The 19,428-nt window shown below is 43.8% G+C and overlaps 1 protein-coding gene across 1 annotated transcript; it reads right to left on the bottom strand.

Annotated features, from left to right (window-relative positions):
- Window positions 1–490: 490 nt before the first annotated feature.
- On the bottom strand, window positions 491–16,057 carry higd1a (HIG1 hypoxia inducible domain family, member 1A). The gene is made up of 4 exons (XM_085987442.1): window positions 15,918–16,057; window positions 6,069–6,176; window positions 4,112–4,246; window positions 491–2,900 (listed from the first exon to the last, which is right to left on the bottom strand). The coding sequence occupies exons 2-4, from the start codon at window positions 6,169–6,171 to the stop codon at window positions 2,827–2,829; spliced, it is 312 nt and encodes a 103-aa protein (XP_085843568.1). The 5' UTR covers window positions 6,172–6,176; window positions 15,918–16,057; the 3' UTR covers window positions 491–2,826.
- Between the last annotated feature and the right edge of the window lie 3,371 nt (window positions 16,058–19,428).

Raw genomic sequence — 19,428 nt, forward strand, 5'->3', positions numbered from 1 at the left:
CCTATGGCACTATATTGAAGAGTAGGGGAGTTCTCCCTGGTGTCTTATGCAATATATATCCCTCAATCAACATCACAAACAGGTTATCTGGTCATTATCACATGTGGTTTGGCTGTGTGCAAATTGGCTGCCACATTTCTAACATTACAACAGTGACTCCACTCCAAAAGTACTGCATTGGCTGTAAAGCACTTTGGGACATCCTGAGGTGCTATATAAATGCAAGTCTTTCTTTTTCTTTATATACAGTAATAGATATGTCAATGTAACAATGACACTTCAGAAAGTGATTATGTTGGGACATCAGGAAAAGCAGCATATAAACACATTATTTGTTACTGTAGTGGAATGTGAGCCTGGTTTATGTACTCAAGTTAGACCGGAGCTGGAATTTGATGCCGATTACCACCAACCGAGCCTCTTCAAATCCCAGGCCAGTTTTTCTTCTTGCATTGATGTTTTTATTTAAAAGAAAAAAAAATCACAGAAGAACAGCAAAAGCCACTTTTATTTCATCATTATACAATAATATCTCCAGTGAAAATGGGAGTGATACAAATATAATGAATAAATATATCTGTTTAAGCTAAACAGGCATTTTTCAAATACAGTAGCAGATGGTTATTGCAATTTGAGACTGCAACTCATCTTGAGGTTAACTCTGAAAATTACATTGTTAAAAGATGTAGCCGAGTCCCATTGGAACCTGAAAGATGAACAGATTGCCCATGCAATCATGTGTTGACATAATTAAGTAGACCTATCAAGCTTCTCATCTGGAGTGAGAACCATGAAAAACAAATATGGTTAAAGTAATATGTAATCCATTGCACATTCACACGCTAACTCCAATTTAATCTAGTACGATAGCAAAATACCTCATCTTCCGATTAGGCACTTTGCAGCCTTCCGGACTCAATATTGAGTTCAACAATTTCAGATCATAACCTCAGCCCCTATTACATTTTTACTTATATTTTTTTTCCACCCCTTTGTTTTGGGTTTTCCCTCTTCCCCCCCCTTTTCCTTTTTTTCCTCTCCCACATGGCAGCTGTCTCTCATCCTGCCAGTACACTTCACACCTAATCTGAGCCGTCTTTTGTCTCCACTGTCCTATTACCATCTCGTCTGGTTTTGAATACCTCAATGTCTCTTCACTTCTTTTGTTCTATCGCAGCCCCGCCTTCGATCTATTTCATTTCCTTTCCAGTTTTGAAAAAGGATTCACCCTTAATGTCGACTCTAATTTCTCTCCACGGATGTTGCCTGGCCTGCTGAGTTTTTCCAGCATTTTCTGTTGTTATTTCCAATTTAATCTAGTTGCAGTTAAAGTTTTTCCACCACTAAGGTTAAAACCTAGGTGCAAAGTTACAGGCTTAAACCCATCAAAGCCCTGCTTCAATGCAGAAATAAAAGTCCAGCCTGCTGTGCATGCCCATCATTTTCTGGTATTATTTCAAATTCAAAACACTACCAGGTTTGTGCAATTTAAAGTGAACTCGCCCTGTACACTAATATCAAGGCGGCTGCAGAATCCAGAATGTACTGGAGACTAACGTCTTCCAATAATGTGAAGAAAAACAAATAGTGAGGAAATAATTGTTGCTCAAACAACTGGAATTCAGAGCAGAAGTACTTCAAACAAACGGTGCCCTTTTAAAAAAGTTGGAAATGACAACTTTTCCCAGGTTCGTGCAAGAACTTAATGTGCAGAGTTTAAGTTGTCACAACAGATTCTAGAAGGTTTCTTAAACATTGTGACAAAGGGTCTACTCCCAAAATGTTAACCGGTCTTGTCTTGACAGATGCTAATACACCCACAACTGGGTAAGTCCCAGCACTTTCTGCAGCTTTTCAAATTGAGATTCAAGAAAATGATGTAGCATTAAGATTTTTATACCCCTTCAAGCACTTTATGAAAATAATGATGCTTAAAACCTTTTAAGTTGTAGAAGATCTTGCAGTAAAATCACCATCCCCTAGTTGTTCCAAGTTAAAGCAATATCTGGATAGAAGAGGCCGATGACTGCTTGTGAAGAAACAATGCTGGAAGGATCACCAGCCCATTAACAGTTGTACTGTGTGCTCATGAGTTCTTGTGACGTAGCAGGACAGCAAGAGCACAATCCAGCACCACGAATAAGCAGCATGCTTTAAAATTAAAAGATTGCAACACAATGAGAAATGGGTATCTTCAATTTGTGTTGGAAAATATCAACAGCTTACTGTTCCCCTGCCTGGGCATTACAAACATAACCGCGCAGTACCAGGGCACCGCTGCTTTAAAATATTTACAAACCATTACCAGTACAAGGAAAAATCTAACAGCTTTATAACATTGGGCCAAAAGTGGCATTGGATACCTTTTGCTACCTTAAATGATGTGTCGTCTCAAGACCATTTGAATTGGGGCAGGAAACGCAAGTATTTTACAGACATGAAATGCAGCAGACAAAAAGATAAAATGTAATGTGATCCGAAGTACTGTAGCTCCTTACAACCAGTCAATTGGATAGTGGGAGTAAGTCTTCCTACTCAGCTAACACCCTCCGAACAAGCCAATATGACAAACAGACTTGAAGTACTCGAAGGTCCAATTACATCTCCCCAATATAGAATGAATCAGTTCTTCTTTACAAAAGGCTTGTAAAGTACGACCGTGCAAAGGGGGCATCACATTGTCTGAACACAAATTAAGTCTAAAGTAAGTTTTAAATATCTGAAGAGTGCCTCTACAAGGTGAAAGGAAAAATCCTGATCACCTCTGTGTGGTACACTAAAGCCTAAAATTTTACATTCCTAGAGGGACAGTACACAAATCTAGATTCATTTTTGAAGCAGAGCGTTTTTCTGTTCCCTGGGCTTCACGACATATTCTTTGTACATCGAGTAGAGAACTCCTGCAATAGTAAAATACATAGGTTATTATTCATCAACTCTCAATCTCATCAAGTTATCCTTAACTAGTCAAAATTGAAATACACACAATTCTAGAGGGTTGTGAGGCCGTGGAATGCATTACCAGGATTAGTGACTGAAGTAGGGATCATGTTAACATTTAAGAATAGGTTAGATAGGTGGTTGATGGAAAGGGGGTGGGGGGGGGGGGGGGAAATAAAGGAATATGGAAACATTGTACATGGGATTAGGACTACTGATGACGTGGAGGCTAAACATTAACACTGACTGATTGGAATGAATGGCCTGTGTGTTGCAATTTCTACACAATCTAGAAATTAACTTGAAAAATTCAGAGCTCCAAAAAATTTAATCCAAAACATTAAAGTATAGCTACTTTCCTAACTTATGCTTTTACACAAAGACGTAGAATTATAAAGTGACAAGTACAGAAATATCCTGAAGTAAAGTTGACAATGTAAATCCTCAAGTGTGTTTAAAAGCAAAGGTAAACCCAATTTACACTGAGTTAGCAGATCCAAGATGGGGAGGGGTGGTCGGCACACAATTAATTGGCCTAGGTTGGACAAGAGGTGGGCTAGAGTGGAACATGCATGAATACTGGGCTTTTGAGGGTCAGGCTTGCCTTTCCCCACTCAAATAATCTAACATAGTCTAGGCTCAGACACAGAAGAACGGCAAGTGCCTGTATCATCGAAATTTACGGCACAGGAGGCCATTCGACCCATCGTGTCTGTGCCGGCCGAAAGAGAGCGATCCAGTCTAATCCCGCAGCCTTGTAGCTTACGGCACTTCAAGTGCATATCCAAGTACTTTTTAAATGCGATGAGCTTTTCTGCCTCTACCACCCTTTCAGGCAGTGAGTTCCAGACCCCGACCACCCTCTGGGTGAAAAAAGTTCTCCTCAACTCCCCGCTAATCCTCCGACCAATTACTTTAAATCTATGCCCCCTGGTTATTGACCTCTCTGCTAGGGGAAATAGTTCCTTCCTATCCAGCCATCAGTCTACCCCTTCAGGAGAATGAGGTGTTGGAAAAGATGAGTTTTGCATTTTTGCATAACTGGAGTTGGATATTTATGCAGCAAAGGCACAATCGTCTGAAATGTCCAAAGAGCATGATTTTGTGACATTGCTGATTATAAACGTGTTGCACTTAAGAGATCTTACAAATATTAGAGGTAATAGATTACCTATAGTCATGGCTCCCACCACACATCCTTGAGCTGCCACACGCATATGGATAAGATGCAGAGACATTTTTTTGTTCCCTCTATTGTTCAGTTTGTAGAGTCCATAGGCTACCACAGCTGCAAACCCAGCAATCCCTAGAACATAGAAAAAGGAATATTGCTATTTTTCAAATCCATATTTTTAAAACAATCATGGAACTCTGCAAGCCAGTTCCTGTAATGCTTTGCACATTGGGCGGGAAAGTGGAGTTGAGGTCGAAGATCAGCCATGATCTTATTGAATGGCGGAGCAGGCTCGAAGGGCCAGATGGCTTACTCCTGCTCCTATTTCCTATGTTCTTATAAAGAGAGAAGTTAGTTTAATATTTCCAGTGTAATTTTGCCATCAGGCAATGCTGTTTTATATACATATCGTACTGTACATCTGTAGCTTTTGTACATATCAATGCCTGATGTAAAGCATAAAAGTTAGTTGTATTTGCACCGGACTTTCCTGGCACATAAGGCATTGGTTATGACTGGACCTTTTCTGTAACCTGCAAGGCTGCCGACCACATATCCACAGCATAACAAAGACCGCCTACTTCCATCTCCGTAACATCGCCTGTCTCCGCCCTTGCCTCAGCTCATCCGCTGCTGAAACCCTCATCCATTCCTTTGTTACCTCTAGACTTGACTATTCCAACACACTCCTGGCTGGCCTCCCACATTCCACCCTATGTAAACTTGAGGTCATCCAAAACTCGGCTGCCCGTGAACTAACTCACACCAAGTTCCGTTCACCCCTGTGCTCGCTGACCTACATTGGGTCCCGGTTAAGCAGCGCCTCGATTTCAAAATTCTCATCCTTGTTTTCAAATCCCTCCATGGCCTCGCCCCTCCCTATCTCTGTAATCTCCTCCAGCCCCACAACCCCCCCCACCAGAGATATCTGCGCTCCTCTAATTCTGCCCTCTTGAGCATCCCTGATTATAATCGCTCAACCTTTGGTGGCCGTGCCTTCTGTTGCCTCGGCCCTAAGCTCTGGACTTCCCTGCCTAAACTTGTCCGCCTCGCTACCTCTCTTTCCTCCTTTAAGACACTCCTTAAAACCGACCTCTTTGACCAAGCTTTTGGTCACCTGCCCTAATTTATCCTTATGTGGATCGGTGTCAAATTTTGTGTCTTAAAATACTCCTGTGCAGCGCTTTGGGATGTTTTACTACATTAAAGGCACTATATAAATACAAGTTGTTGTTGTAAATAGCCAGTCCAACCAGGAACGGTAGCATAGCGGTAATGTTACTGGACCAGTAATCCAGAGGGCTGGACTAACGATCCGGAGACGCGAGTTCAAATCCCACCATGGCAGTTGAGGAATTTAAATTCAGTTAATTAAATAAATCTGGAATAAAAAGCTGTCCATGAAACTACCGGACTGTCGTTAAAAACTCCACCTGGTTCACTAATGTCCTTTAGTGAAGGAAATCTGCCATCTTTACCCGGTCTGGCCTACACGTGACTTCAGACCCACAGCAACGTGGTTGACTCCCAAGTGCCCTCTGAAATGGCCTAGTGAGACACTAAGGAGGCTCACCACCATCTTCTCAAGGGCAATTAGAGATGGGAAATAAATGCTGGCCTTGCCAGCGACACCCACATCCCGTGAATGAATAAAACAAACCCTGATTAAATTTGAATACGTTTCCATTGTTAACCAGTTGCCATGTGCCACAATTTGAGTCACTGAAACACTGTTTTCTTTCAAGACTTTAGAAACAAATTATATCCAACTGAATGGCCACAGAATTCTAGAAGCTAAAAAAGGAAAATATTTACATGCTTGGTCTTGGCTGCTGCTGTCTCATTTCTATTCATAGCATTTAAATCGTGGTCAGTCACTTGGAATACAAGGATTTATGTACAGCAATTGGTAAAATGGGGATTATGATAAAAGTAGATATGGAAAGCAGCTTACCAACAGGAACAAATGGCGACTCCTTGGATTTTCGAATAAGCTTGGAGGTTTGGTCATCTTCTGGGGTAAGCACAGGAAGCAGGCTCACATTGCTTGAAGACATGATGGCTGCAAAAATGAAGATTAAAGTTAATCGAAGCAGTTAAAAGTCCGTTTTGTGGGAGATGCTAGCATCAGCCAAATAATAGCTACAAACACACAAAAGCTACCCTTAAGTTACCAAGTAAAGGGTTACATTTCTATGAAGCAGAAAGGGGGAGGCATTACATTTTCAGTCAGTCAATCACCTTCCCACCTATGAAAACTGACTCCTACAGCCAAAGCTCTGACAGACTCTCCTCCTCCCTTTCTACAAAAAGATACATTTCAAGGAAGTACGATAAACTTCCTTAAGCAAATGAATAAGCTCAATTTCGATTTGATGTCATAGCCTGCAAATGATTTGCAATCCAAGCTGAAAGTATTTGCACATCCTTCCCGTAAACCACACGATGTACTAACTGTGTCATTAGCAGGGGATTGCATCAGCCTTCAGCCCTTGGGTCTGGTTTACAGGAAAGCCTCATTATTTCCAGGGAACAAGGAACACAATTCATGAATTACTCGTGGGCAATTCACGATGACATGGCAAAACTGCTAGCTGTTTCCTCAGTGAACAAAACAAATTGGAAAACAGAAACCAAAGTGGAGAGTTGCCAGTTAAATTTGAGAAAAAAAGAGTCGAGACTGACTAACCTCAAAAGCAGAATAAATTAGATTCTTACTCTGCTAGATGTGTAAAATATATCTTTTTGAGCAACAGGATACAGCTTCAATTCCTATTCCAATGGGTTGGGGCTCTTAAGTCATGTCTGTTATAAATCTCATCACTCATCAAGAAACTACTCGTGAAATAACACTGGATGGCCAGCTGGTGGCGCCGTCCTTGGAGTATAAATACTCGGGCGTCGGCCCCAGCTTGCCAGGGATATTTTGTAAGACAAGGAACTAGTGAAGTACAACTAGACCTCCATGTTCTGAAACAAGTTGATTAAAGCCTTGCTTTATACTCAAACCAAGTATGTAGTGAGTTTTATTATGTCAATGTCACTATAGCAAGGGGCTGAGAGGAGGCCTACTGTCACTTCAAAGGGAAAAAACTTGCACTTATAAATAAGATGTCTCAAAAGTGCTTTGCAGCCAATGAAGTAGTTTTGAAGCGTAGTCACTGTTGTAATGTAGGAAATGCGGCAGCCAACTTGTGCACAGCAAGGTCCCACAGCAATGTGAAAATCTATTTTAATGATGTTTTTGAGGGATAAATATTGGCCATGGGATCTTTCACATCCACCTGGAAGATGGTTTAATTCCTCATTCGAAAGACAGCTGGCACCACCAACAGTGCAGCACTCCCTCACACTGGAGCGTCAGCCTAGATTTTTTGTGCTCAAGTTTCTGGAGGAGGACTTGAACCCACAACCTTCCGACTCAGGAGGAGAGTATGCTAGTAACTGAGCCAAGGCTCATGTTGAGAGGGAGAGGAGGCAGAAACTCATCACCCACTTGGTCTCAAGTGGCTCCGAGTGGTCAACTCCATCACTGACAGATGCCAAAGAAGGTCAGTCACAGCAAGATTGCGGTGGGGGGGGGGGGGGGGCGGGAAATTGGGATCTCTTTTTTTCCTAATACTAATCATTGTTCGATCTCTATAACTGATAGCCTTGTATTCATTTTCTAAAGGGTGCGTGTGCCATCTCACACAGAGCAGCAAGACATGCACCGCTGCAGTTTTAAGTGGTCCCATGAGACGATGGCCTCAGAACTATTTTCATACACCACTTACTGGCATTGACACTAAACCCACATAGTGTTAAGGGCCGTCATGGTAAAATTGTAATTTTGCGAACATACGAATTAGGAGCAGGAGTAGGCCATTCGGCCCCTCGAGTCTGCTCCACCGTTCAATAAGATCACGGCTGATCCGATTACTCCACATTCCCGCCTACCCCAGATAACCTTTCACCCCTCTTGCTCATCAAGAATCTATCTACCTCTGCCTTAAAAATATTGAAAGACTCTGCTTCCACCGCCCTCTGAGGAAGAGAGAGTGCCAAAGACTCACGACCCTCTGAGAAAAAAATTCTCCTCATCTGTCTTAAATGGGCGACCACTTATTTTTAAACAGTGACCCCTAGTTCGAGATTCTCCCACAAGAGGAAACATCCTCTCCACATCCACCTTGTGCAGACCCCTCAGGATCTTATATGTTTCAATCAAGTCATACCTTACTCTTCTGAACTCCAGTGGATACAAGCCTAGCCTGTCCAACCTTTCCTCATTAGGCAACCTGCCCATTCCAGGTATTAGTCTAGTAAACCTTCTCTAGATTCAGAAATTGTGCCGTTGGATTGGAAAATTGCAACGGTCACTCCATTATTTATAGAAGGGAAGGAAAGAGAAACCAGGTAACTACAGACTGTCAGTTTAACAACAACAACAACTTGTATTTATAGCGCACCTTTAACGTAGTAAAACATCCCCACGGTGCTTCACAGGAGCGTTATGAGACAAAAACCTGTCAGTTTAACATGAATTGTGGGGAAGTTGCTGGAATCTATCAGACAGAGTGACTAAGCACTTGGACAAGCATCAACTGATCAAAGAGTCAGCATGGATTTGTGAAGGGTAGGCCATGCCTGACCAATCCAGTGGATTTTTTGAGGAAGTCACTTGCATGGTGGATAGAGGCGTCTCTATAGATGTGGTCGGCATTTGATGAGGTTCCACACAAGAGATTAACAAAAATAAAAAGGCATCGGTTTCTATTTTCCAATTCGCTTGGTTCGCTGCTGAAACAGCTGGCAGTTTTGTCAAGTCATTGTGAATTGCAAATGAGTAATTCATGCATTGTGTTCCATGCAAATAATGAGGCTTTCCTGTAAACCCAACCCTGGGGGCTGAGGCAATCTTCTGCTAATGGCACACAGTCAGTAAGTCATGTGGTTTATGGGAAAGGTGTGCAAATGAATTGACAGTGACCTAGAGGTATGGGGTGGTAATTGGTTACCAGGTAGGAGACAGAGTAGGGGATAAGTGGTTTATTCGGATTGGCAGAATGTGACAAGTGGTGTTCCCCACGAACCTGTACTGGGGACTCAACTTTCCACCATCGATATTAATGCCTTGGATGAAGGATAAGAGAGTTGTATATTTAAGTTTGCAGATGACACTAAGTTAGGAGGCACAGTAAGTTGTGTGGATGGGAGGAGCACATTCCAAAGGGACAGATAGACTAGGTGGATGGACAAAACTATGGCAGCTGGAATTCAATGTGGGGTCATCCACTTTGGATCCAAGAAGGACAAATTGGAAGATTTTCTTCAATGGTGAGAGACTAGGAGCTGTGGAGGAGCAAAGGGATTTGTGTGTCCATGTACACAAATCGCTAAAAGTCACTGCACAGGTACAAAATGTAACCAAAGCAGCTAATGGAATATGGCCTGTATCTCAAGTAGGCTGGAAAGTGAGAGGTTGTGCTTCACTTGAACAGAATCTTATTCATAGAAACGTAAAAACAACATAGAAACATAGGAGCAGGAGTCGGTCATCCGGCCCTTCGAGCCTGCTCCGCCATTCAATATGATCATGGCTGATCCTCTATCTCAATACCATATTCCCACTCTCCCCATACCCCTTGACGCCTTTTGCGTCTAGAAATCTATCGGTCTCCTTCTTAAATATATTCAGTGACTTGGCCTCCACAGCCTTCTGTGGTAGAGAATTCCACAGGTTCACCGCCCTCTGAGTGAAGAAATGTCTCCTCATCTCAGTCCTAAATGTTCTACCCCTTTCCCGAGACTGTGACCCCTTGTTCTAGACCCCCCCAGCCAGGGGAAACATCCTCCCTGCATCCAGTCTGTCTAGCCCGGTCAGAATTTTATACATTTCAATGAGATCCCCTCTCATTCTTCTAAACTCTAGTGAATACAGGCCTAGTCGACCCAATCTCTCCTCATACGACAGTCCTGCCATCCCAGGAATCAGTCTGGTGAACCTTCGCTGCACTCCCTCTATGGCAAGTATATCCTTTCTTAGGTAAGGAGACCAAAACTGCACACAATACTCCAGGTGTGGTCTCACCAAGGCCTTGTATAACTGTAGTAAGACATCTTTGCCCCTGTACTCAAATCGTCTTGCAATGAAGGCCAACATACCATTTGCCTTTCTAACTGCTTGTTGCATCTGCATGTTTGCTTAGTGACTGGTGTACAAGGACACCCAGGTCCCTCTGTACATCAACATTTCCCATACTATCACCATTTAAATAATACTCTAGGAGCTAATTTTCCTACTGAAGTGGATAACTTCACATTTATCCACATCATACTGCATCTGCCATGTATTTGCCCACTCACTCAACTTGTCTAAATCGCCTTGAAGCCTCTTTGCATCCTCCTCACAACTCACAATCCCACCTAGTTTCGGGTCATCAGCAAACTTGTAAATATTACAATTTGGTTCCCTCATCCAAATCATTGATATATATTGTGAATATCTGGGGCCCAAGCACGGATCCCTGCGGTACCCCACTAGTCACTGCCTGCCACCCCGAAAAAGACCCATTTATTCCTACTCTGTTTCCTGTCTGTTAACCAATTTTCAATCCATGCCAGTATATTACCCCAATCCCATGTGCTTTAATTTTGCACACTAACCTCTTATGTGGGACTTTATCAAAGGCCTTCTGAAAATCCAAATATACCACATCTACTAGTTCTCCCTTATCTATTCTACCAGTTACATCCTTAAAAACTCCAGTAGGTTTGTCAAACACGATTTCCCTTTCATAAATCCATGTTGACTTTGTCTAATCCCGTTGATATTTTCTAAGTGTCCTGTTATCACATCCTTTATAATAGTCTCTAGCATTTTCCATACTACTGATGTTAGGCTAACCGGTCTGTAGTTCCCTGTTTTCTCTCTCCCTCCTTTTTTAAATAGTGGGGTTACATTTGCCACCCTCCAATCTGCAGGAACTGTTCCATAATCTATAGAACCAATGCATCCACTATTTCCATGGCTACCTCTTTTAGTACTCTGGGTTGCAGATTATCAGGCCCTGGGAATTTATCAGCTTTCAGTCCCATTAATTTCTCCAGCACTATTTTTTTACTACTGTAATACTAATTTCCTTTAATTCCTCCTTCTCACCACTGTCATGCCTTTTAATGAAGCTCCCCAATCTATCATAGCCAACTCACTCCTCATACCTTCGTACAGTAGTTTCCTTTGTTTAGATTTAGGGCCCTAGTTTCGGATTGGACTTCTTCACTTTCCATCTTAAATGAAGAAATCTATCATGTTATGGTCACTCTTCCCTAAAGGACTCTGCACAAGATTATTAATTAACCCTTCTCATTACACAATACCCAATCTAGGATAGCCTGTTCCCTAGTTGGTTCAACGTACTGGTCTAAAAAACCATCTCGTACACACGCCAGGAATTCATCCTCCACAGTATTATTGCTAATTTGGTTTGGCCAGTCTAGATGTAGATTAAAGTCACCCATGATTACTGTAGTACCCTTGTTACATGCATCTCTAATTTCCTGTTTGATGCCATCCCCTACATTACCACTACTGCTCGGAGGCCGATAGACAACTCCCACCAATGTTTTCTGCCCTTCGGTGCTTCTTAGCTCCACCCAGACTGATTCTACATCTTGATTTTCTGAGCCAATATCCTTTCTCACTATTGCTCTGATGTCATCCTTTACTAACAATGTCACCTCACCACCTTTTCCTTTTCGCCTGTCCTTCCTAAATAAATATCGAATATCCTTGGATATTCAGCTCCCAGCCTTGGTCACCCTGCAGCCATGTCTCCGTAATCGTAATTATATCGTATCCGTTTACATCTATTAATTCATCTACCTTATTACGAATGCTTCGTGCATTCAGATTCAATGCCTTTAGATTTGTCTAACATTTTTGGACATCTTAACATTTTTTTGTACTATGGCCCTATTTGTCTTATTACCATTTTCTCTTACCCGGACCCTATTTGTTAGTGCACTCTTTTGTTTCTGGCAACTTTATATGACTCCTCTTTGGATTTAATACTATCCTTAATTTCTTTTGTTAGCCATGGTTGGGCCGCTTTTCCTTTTGTGTTTTTGCGCCAGAAAGGAATGTATAACTGTTGCAATTCATGCCTTTGTTCCTTAAATGTTAGCCATTGCCTAGCCACCGTCATGCATTGTCCCTTCCTGACACAATCTGGTTATCCTTACCTCAATCACTATCCTGCACTGCTTCCTTGTCTTTTCTCTTTAGCATTCTAGATTTCTCTCCATCGGGACTGCCCCCCCCCCCCTCCCTTATTTAGTTTAAAGCCCTATCTACCTCCCTAGTTATTCGATTCCGACCCCAGCTGGTGTACTGCGTTCAGTTTTGGGCACCAAACCTCTTGAAAGATATATTGGCCTGGGAGGGGGTAGAGCAGAAGCACCAGAATAACAACAGGGCGGAGGACAAGTTGCACAAACTTGGTTTGTATTCCCTTGACTTTAGAAGGTTACGGTTTTTTTTAAATGATAAAGGGATTCGATAGGATACACAGAAAAACTATTACAAAAGCAAAATACTGTTGATGCTTAAGCTCGAGGAACAGCACCTCGTCTTTTGATTAGGCACTTTACAGCCTTCTGGACACACAGTTCAACAATTTCAGGTCATAACCTCTGCTCCCATTTTTTCGGACGGTAGCTGTTGATGATTCTGCTATTCCCATTTACACCTCTTCTAGATCCATCTTTTGTTTCTTTGTGTGTGGAAACAGCAATGTGATCATAGAAATTTACAGCACAGAACGACACATCTTGTCCGCGCTGGCCGACAAGGATCTATCCACCTTAATCCCACTTTCCAGCACTTGCTCCGTAGCCTTGTAGGTTACATCACTTCAGGTGAATATCCAAGTACTTTTTAAATGTGATGAGGGTTTCTGCCTCTACCACCCTTTCAGGCAGCGAGTTCCAGACCCCCACCACCCTCTGGGTGAAAACATTTCTCCTCAACACCCCTCTAAACCTCCGACCAATTACTTTAAATCTATGCCCCCTGGTTATTGACCCTTCTGCTAAGGGAAATAGGTCCTTCCTAGCCACTCGATCTAGGCCCCTCATAATTTTATACACCTCAATTAGGTCTCCCCTCAGCCTCCTCTGTTCCAAAGAAAACAACCCCAGCCTATCTAATCTTTCCTCAGTTAAAATTCCCCAGCCCAGGCAACATCCTCGTCATTCTCCTCTGCACCCTCTCTAGTGCAATCACATCCTTCCTGTAATGTGGTGACCAGAACTGCACGCAGTATTCTAGCTAAAATCTAGCCGATGTTAGTTGCGAGATAAATATTGGCCAGGAAATCGGTGAGGGGTGCGGGGAAATCCTCTGCACTTCTCGGAAATAGCGATACAAGATCTTTTAGATCCGCCCGAGACAATAGACGGGGCCTCGGTTTAACGTCTCATCCGAAAGACGGCACCTCCGACAGTGCAGCACTCCCTCAGTACTGCACTGGTCAGCCTAGATTTTTGTGCTCAAGTCTTTGGAGTGGGACTTGAACCCACAACCTTCTGAGGTGAGGATGCTACCAACTGAACTACTTCTGACACTCACCCATAGGCTAGCATCATCCAATCATAAATAAAAACAGAAAATGCTGGAAATACTCAGCAGATCAGGCAGCATCTGTAGAGAAACAGAGTTAAGGTTTCAGGGCGATGATCTTTTGTCAGAACTGAGACATCAACTCCGTTTCTCTCTCCACAGATGCTCCCTGACATTTTTTTAATTATTTGTTCCTGGGAAGTGGGCGTCGCTGGCAAGCCCAGCGTTTATTGCCCATCCCTAATTACCCTCGAGAAGGTGGTGGTGAGCCGCCTTCTTGAACCGCTGCAGTCCGTGTGGTGAAGGTACTCCCACAGTGCTGTTAGGGAGGGAGTTCCAGGACTTTGATCCAGCGACGATGAAGGAACATGCTGAGTATTTCCAAAGCGTCTCCACCACCGACAAGGCACAAGTCAGGAGTGTGATGGAATACTCTCCACTTGCCTGGATGGGTGCAGCTCCAACAACACTCAAGAACCTCGACACCATCCAAGACAAAGCAGCCAGTTTGATTGGCACCCCATCCACCACCTTAAATATCCAGCAGCCTCAACCACTAGTGCACTATCTACAGGATGCACTGCAACAACCCGACAAGACTTCAACAGTATCGCCCAAACCCGCACCACCTAAGAGGACAAGGGCAGCAAGTGCGTGGGAACACCACCACCTCCAAGTCGCACATCCAATATTGTCCTGGCCAATATTTATCCCTCAACCAACATAACAAAAACAAATTATCTGGCCATTATCACATTGCTGTTTGTGGGACCTTGCTGTGCGCAAATTGGCTGCTGCGTTTCCCACATTACAACAATGACTCCACTTCAAAAGTACTTCATTGGCTACAAGGCGCTTTGAGACGTCCAGTGGTCGTGAAAGGCGCTATATAAATGCAAGTCTTTCTGTCTTCCAAGACTTTAGACATATAATCATCATTCCTGCATCATTGTTATGTCAAAATCCTGGAACTCCCTACCTGAGGGCACTGTGGGAGTACCTTCACCACATGGACTGCAGCGGTTTAATTAGAAATCAAAGAAAGACCTTGCATTTATATAGCACCTTTCACAGCCTCAGAGCGCTTTACAGCCAACGAAGCACTTTTTGAAGTGTAGTCGCTGTTGGAAATGTAGGAAACGCAACAGCCAATTTGTGCACAGCAAGCTCCCACAAATAGCAACGACCAGATAACATGTATTAGTGATGTCCGTTGAAAGATAAATATTCTTCAAAATAATGGTGTGGGATCTTTTACATCCACCTGAGCGCGCAGACGGGGCCTCAGTTTAATCCGAAAGGCAGCACCTCCGACAGTGCAGCGGAGGCTCCCTCAGTACTGCACTGGGAGAGAGTCAGCCTGAATTTTTGTGCTGAAGTCTCTGGGAGTGGGACTTGAACCCACAACCGTCTGACTCAGAGGCGAGAGAGAGAGAGAGAGAGAGAGATGCGTCAGCTGTGGCTTAATGGGTAGCACTCTTGCCTGAGTCAGAAGGTTGTGGGTTCAACTCCAAAAATCTAGGCTGACACTAACAGTGCAGTGCTGAAGGGAGCGCTGCACTGTCGGAGGTGCCGTCTTTCGGATGAGACGTTAAACCGAGGCCCCGTCTGCTCTCTCAGGTGGATGTAAAAGACCCCATGGTGCTATTTCGAAGAAGAGCAGGGGGAGTTCTCCCGGGTGCATTGGCCAATACTTATCCCTCAACCAACATCACTAAAAACAGATTATCTGGTCATTATCAGATTGCTGTCTGTGGGAGCTTGCTGTGCGCAAATTGGCTGCCACGTTTCCCACATTACAACAAGTGACTCCACTTCAAAAAAAAGTACTTCATTGGCTGGAAAGCGCTTTGAGACGTTCGGTGGTGGTGAAAGGCACTCTTTCTTCACTCACTGAGCCACATTCAGTGAAGGCCCGCCACCTCTCACAACTTTCTCAAGGGCAACCGGGTGCGGGGAAATGGGCGACAAATTGCCGGCTTTGCCAGCGATGCCCACAACCCCGGGGGCAAAATGAGCTGTTGGGATGGTTGGGGGGTGGAGGGGGGAAGAGGCAATGAGAGAAGCTGCCGGAGGGAAAAGGCACAATAATCACCGCCACCACAAATATAGCTGGTACTCCCGCAAACCCCAGCGTCCTGGACCTGAAAGGAACACGGTACAACGTTAAGCGGGGGAGAACAGTATCTCCAGCCTCACCTGATGGGAATGTCCGTCTGAGCTCAGCTCCGGTCTCCGTCCGACTGTCGCTCGAGCCCGGCCGGCCGGCACACGTCACCCCGCGGGAGGGTGGGCGGGAACTCACGTCACCGGTGTGTGACGTCAGCGGGGGCGGAGGAGGAGGGTTTGACGTCAATCGTCCCGCCTTGGATCAGGTGATGTCCCATTTCCCGTCTCTGTAATTATATATTTCCATTAAAAAAATAGTCCGACAAAACTAACATTTATTTTTTAAAATGCGTTGGCAAGCTTTCTGGTTGCTATGGAAACGCCGTCCGGGCAAATCATCTTTTTGAGACGATGATTTTTGTGTCTGTGTGAGATATTTGAATGTATCAATTATAATTTAGCGATAGAGAGGAGGAAAAAAAATGGCCCGTCCCGAGAGGATTGGGAAATAACAACAGAAAATGCTGGAAAAACTCAGCAGGCCAGGCAACATCCGTGGAGAGAAAATAGAGTCAACGTTTCGGGTAAAAACCCTTTGTGAGAGGATTGGGGTTTCATTCATAAAATGGATGACGCGCCAGGCTTCCAAACGTCACGGAACGTTCGTGTGATTGACGTTAACGCAGAGCCAATCAACAGGTGAAGGAGGCTGTGACGCGTGAGGCTTTGCTGGAATCGGTAGGCTGGAGCCCGGAAGACTTGTGCAATTTCAGTGGGGATTTTTACTATTGGGAAACCAAGGCATATTTACTACTCTCACTCGCGCCCCTATTTCTCAACAGGGCGGCTGCACATTTTTTAAAAATGATACACAATGATTTTATTCCTGGTTGCTATACCTTTTCTAATTAACCAATAAGGAGGCATTGGGTTGCCCCAGTGTCACCCAACAAAAATGCCCCCTGTTTAGAAGGATGGAACTAAAGCATAAAACAAAGAAAAATATATAAACTTAAATAATATTATTACCCTTATCCACTACACTAGTCCCTGCGGTGCCCACTGTCGCGGAAGGCCTCAAGCGTACCAGCGGTCGCCGTGTGTTCCTTCTCCAGGGTCACCCGGGTGGCGGACAAGCTTGCGGAAGAAAATCAGGCTGCCAGAGCTATCTAATTAGTCCCAGTTCCCTTGTTCCCCATAGCCCAGTAACTTTTTCTTGTTCAAGTATATGTTCAATTCCCTTTTGAAAGTTATTGTTGAATCTGCTTCCATAGAAAAATAGGAGCAGGAGTGGGCCATTCGGCCCTTTGAGCCTGCTTTGCCATTCAATATGATCATGGCCGATCTTCTATCTCAGTACCATATTCCCGCTCTCTCCCCATACCCCTTGATGCCACCACCCTTTCAGGTAGTGCATTCCAGCTCGTAACAACTCACTGTGTAAATTTTTTTCCCCATGTCGACCCTGGTTCATTTGCCAATTAGCTTAAATCTGTGGCCACTGGAAACAGTTTCACCTTATATACTCTATCAAAACCCTTCAAGATTTTGAACACGTCTAACAAATCTCCTCTTAACCTTAATACAATAGCAAAATACTGCAGATGCTGGAAATCTGAAACAACAACAGGAAATGCTGGAAATACTCAGCAGGCCAGGCAGTATCGTGGCGAGAGAAACAGTGTTAACGTTTCAGGTCGATGACTCTTCGTCAGAACTGGGAAAAGTTGGAGAAGTAACAGATATTTAAGCAAGTGTGGGGCAGGGAAAGGGGGGAGGGGAGGAAAGAACAAAGGATTGGGTGACCGCTTTGTGGAACACCTCTGTTCAAACTGTAAGTGTGACCCCGAGCTTCCGGTCGCCTGTCATTTTAATTCTTCGCTCCACTCCCACTCTGATCTCTCCGTCCTCAGCCTCTCACACTGTTCCAACGAAGCTCAATGTAAGCGCGAGGAACAGCACCTCATCTTTCGATTAGGCACTTTACAGCCTTTTGGACTCAACATTGAGTTCAACAATTTCAGACCATAACCTCAGCCCCTGTGTTTTCTTTTCTCTCTCACATGGCAGCTGCTGATCATTCTGCCATTGTCATTTACACCTCATCTAGACTCATCTTTTGTTTCTTAACTTGTCCCATTACCATCTCCTTTTGCCTTGCACCATCATCCCTTTTGTCTTTCAATCTCTCCCACCTTCCATCCTATCACAGATCTTTCCTTTTTTCTTTCCTCCCCTCCTCCCTTTCCCTGCCCCACAATTGCTTAAATATCTGTTACTTCTCCAACTTTTTCCAGTTCTGACAAGTGGTCATCGACCTGAAACGTTAACTCTGTTTCTCTCTCCACAATGCTACCTGACCTGCTGAGTGTTTCCAGCATTTTCTGTTTTTGCTCCTCTTAACCTTCTCTGCTCTGAGGAGAACAACCCTAGTTTTGTAAGAAATCATGAATCAAAAGAAATTGTGACTTATAAAAGAAATAATGTTTTTATAAAAGGAGTAAACATGCCAGCTCAGCAGATAGGGCAAGATAATGACATCGCAGAATTCCAGCTACATCAGATAAAGAACTATGCAGAGAGCTAACGTCGTTATGAGATCAGGACACAAAAAACATATCTTCAGGTCGGCATAACTAGACTGATAAGGGATGCAGCAAGGAGATGTAGGATAAACAAGCCATCTACGAGAGGGCAACAAGACATTTAGAACACAGATAAGGAGGAAAATGACTCCGTTAGGCTGGGTGGGGGTTGGGGGGGGGGGTGGTGTGTGCTGGCATAGCTACCTATTCCTCTGTAAATGGACAATTGGATGAGTAAAAGTGATTAGAACAAGTGATTGATGTAAGGTATCCACCGGCCCACTGAAATAAGGTATATAAACGGGCAGCCGAGAGGGAAATACAGACAGAGAGGGGGAGAGCTTCCCCTGAGGTGGATCCATGCTGGCCTTGGCCTAACACCTCCACCTCGACCAAAGAGGGAAAGACCGCAGCTGCAGGGATCCGAGACCACCGTTCTGTCTCAACGTCCGTCCGTCCGTCCATTTTGGGGCTGGTGAACCGTTCTCATCTGTTACAGGTTGTATGTCCACTGTGTCTATTCTAATTGCATGTTGCATTTGATTATATTTAATGACTCTATATTAATGACTTGGATGAAGGGACCGAGTGTACTGTAGCCAAATTTGCTGATAATACAAAGATAGGTGGGAAAGCAAGTTGTGAGGAGGACACAAAGAGCCTTCAAAGGGATATAGATAGTGAGTGGGCAAGAAGTTGGCAGATGGAGTATAATGTGAGAAAATGTGAGGTTATCCACTTTGGAAGGAAGGATGAAAAAGCAAATTATTATTTAAATAGAGTGAGCTTACAAAATGCTGAGGTACAGAGGGACCTGGGGGTCCTAGTACATGAAACACAAAAAGTTAGCATGTAGGTACAGCAAGTAATTAGGAAGGCTAATGGCCTTTATTGCAAGGGGTATGGAGTATAAAAGTAGGGAAGTTTTGATGCAACTTTACAGGGCGCTGGTGAGACCACACCTGGAGTACTGCATACAGTTGTGGTCTCCATATTTAAGGAAGGATATACTTACA

Source organism: Somniosus microcephalus, chromosome 5, assembly GCF_052327205.1.
Source record: "Somniosus microcephalus isolate GS21.2 chromosome 5, FLI_Smic_1.0, whole genome shotgun sequence".
NCBI classification, from domain to species: Eukaryota; Metazoa; Chordata; class Chondrichthyes; order Squaliformes; family Somniosidae; genus Somniosus; species Somniosus microcephalus.

Coding starts and splice junctions, on each gene's coding strand:
- higd1a (XM_085987442.1), bottom strand. CDS start 6,171: ATGTCTTCAAGCAATGTGAGCCTGCTTCCTGTGCTTACCCCAGAAGAT. Junction 4,247..6,068: donor GTCGCCATTTGTTCCTGTTG/GTAAGCTGCTTT, acceptor TCTATGTTCTAG/GGATTGCTGGGTTTGCAGCT. Junction 2,901..4,111: donor GGTGGGAGCCATGACTATAG/GTAATCTATTAC, acceptor TTACTATTGCAG/GAGTTCTCTACTCGATGTAC.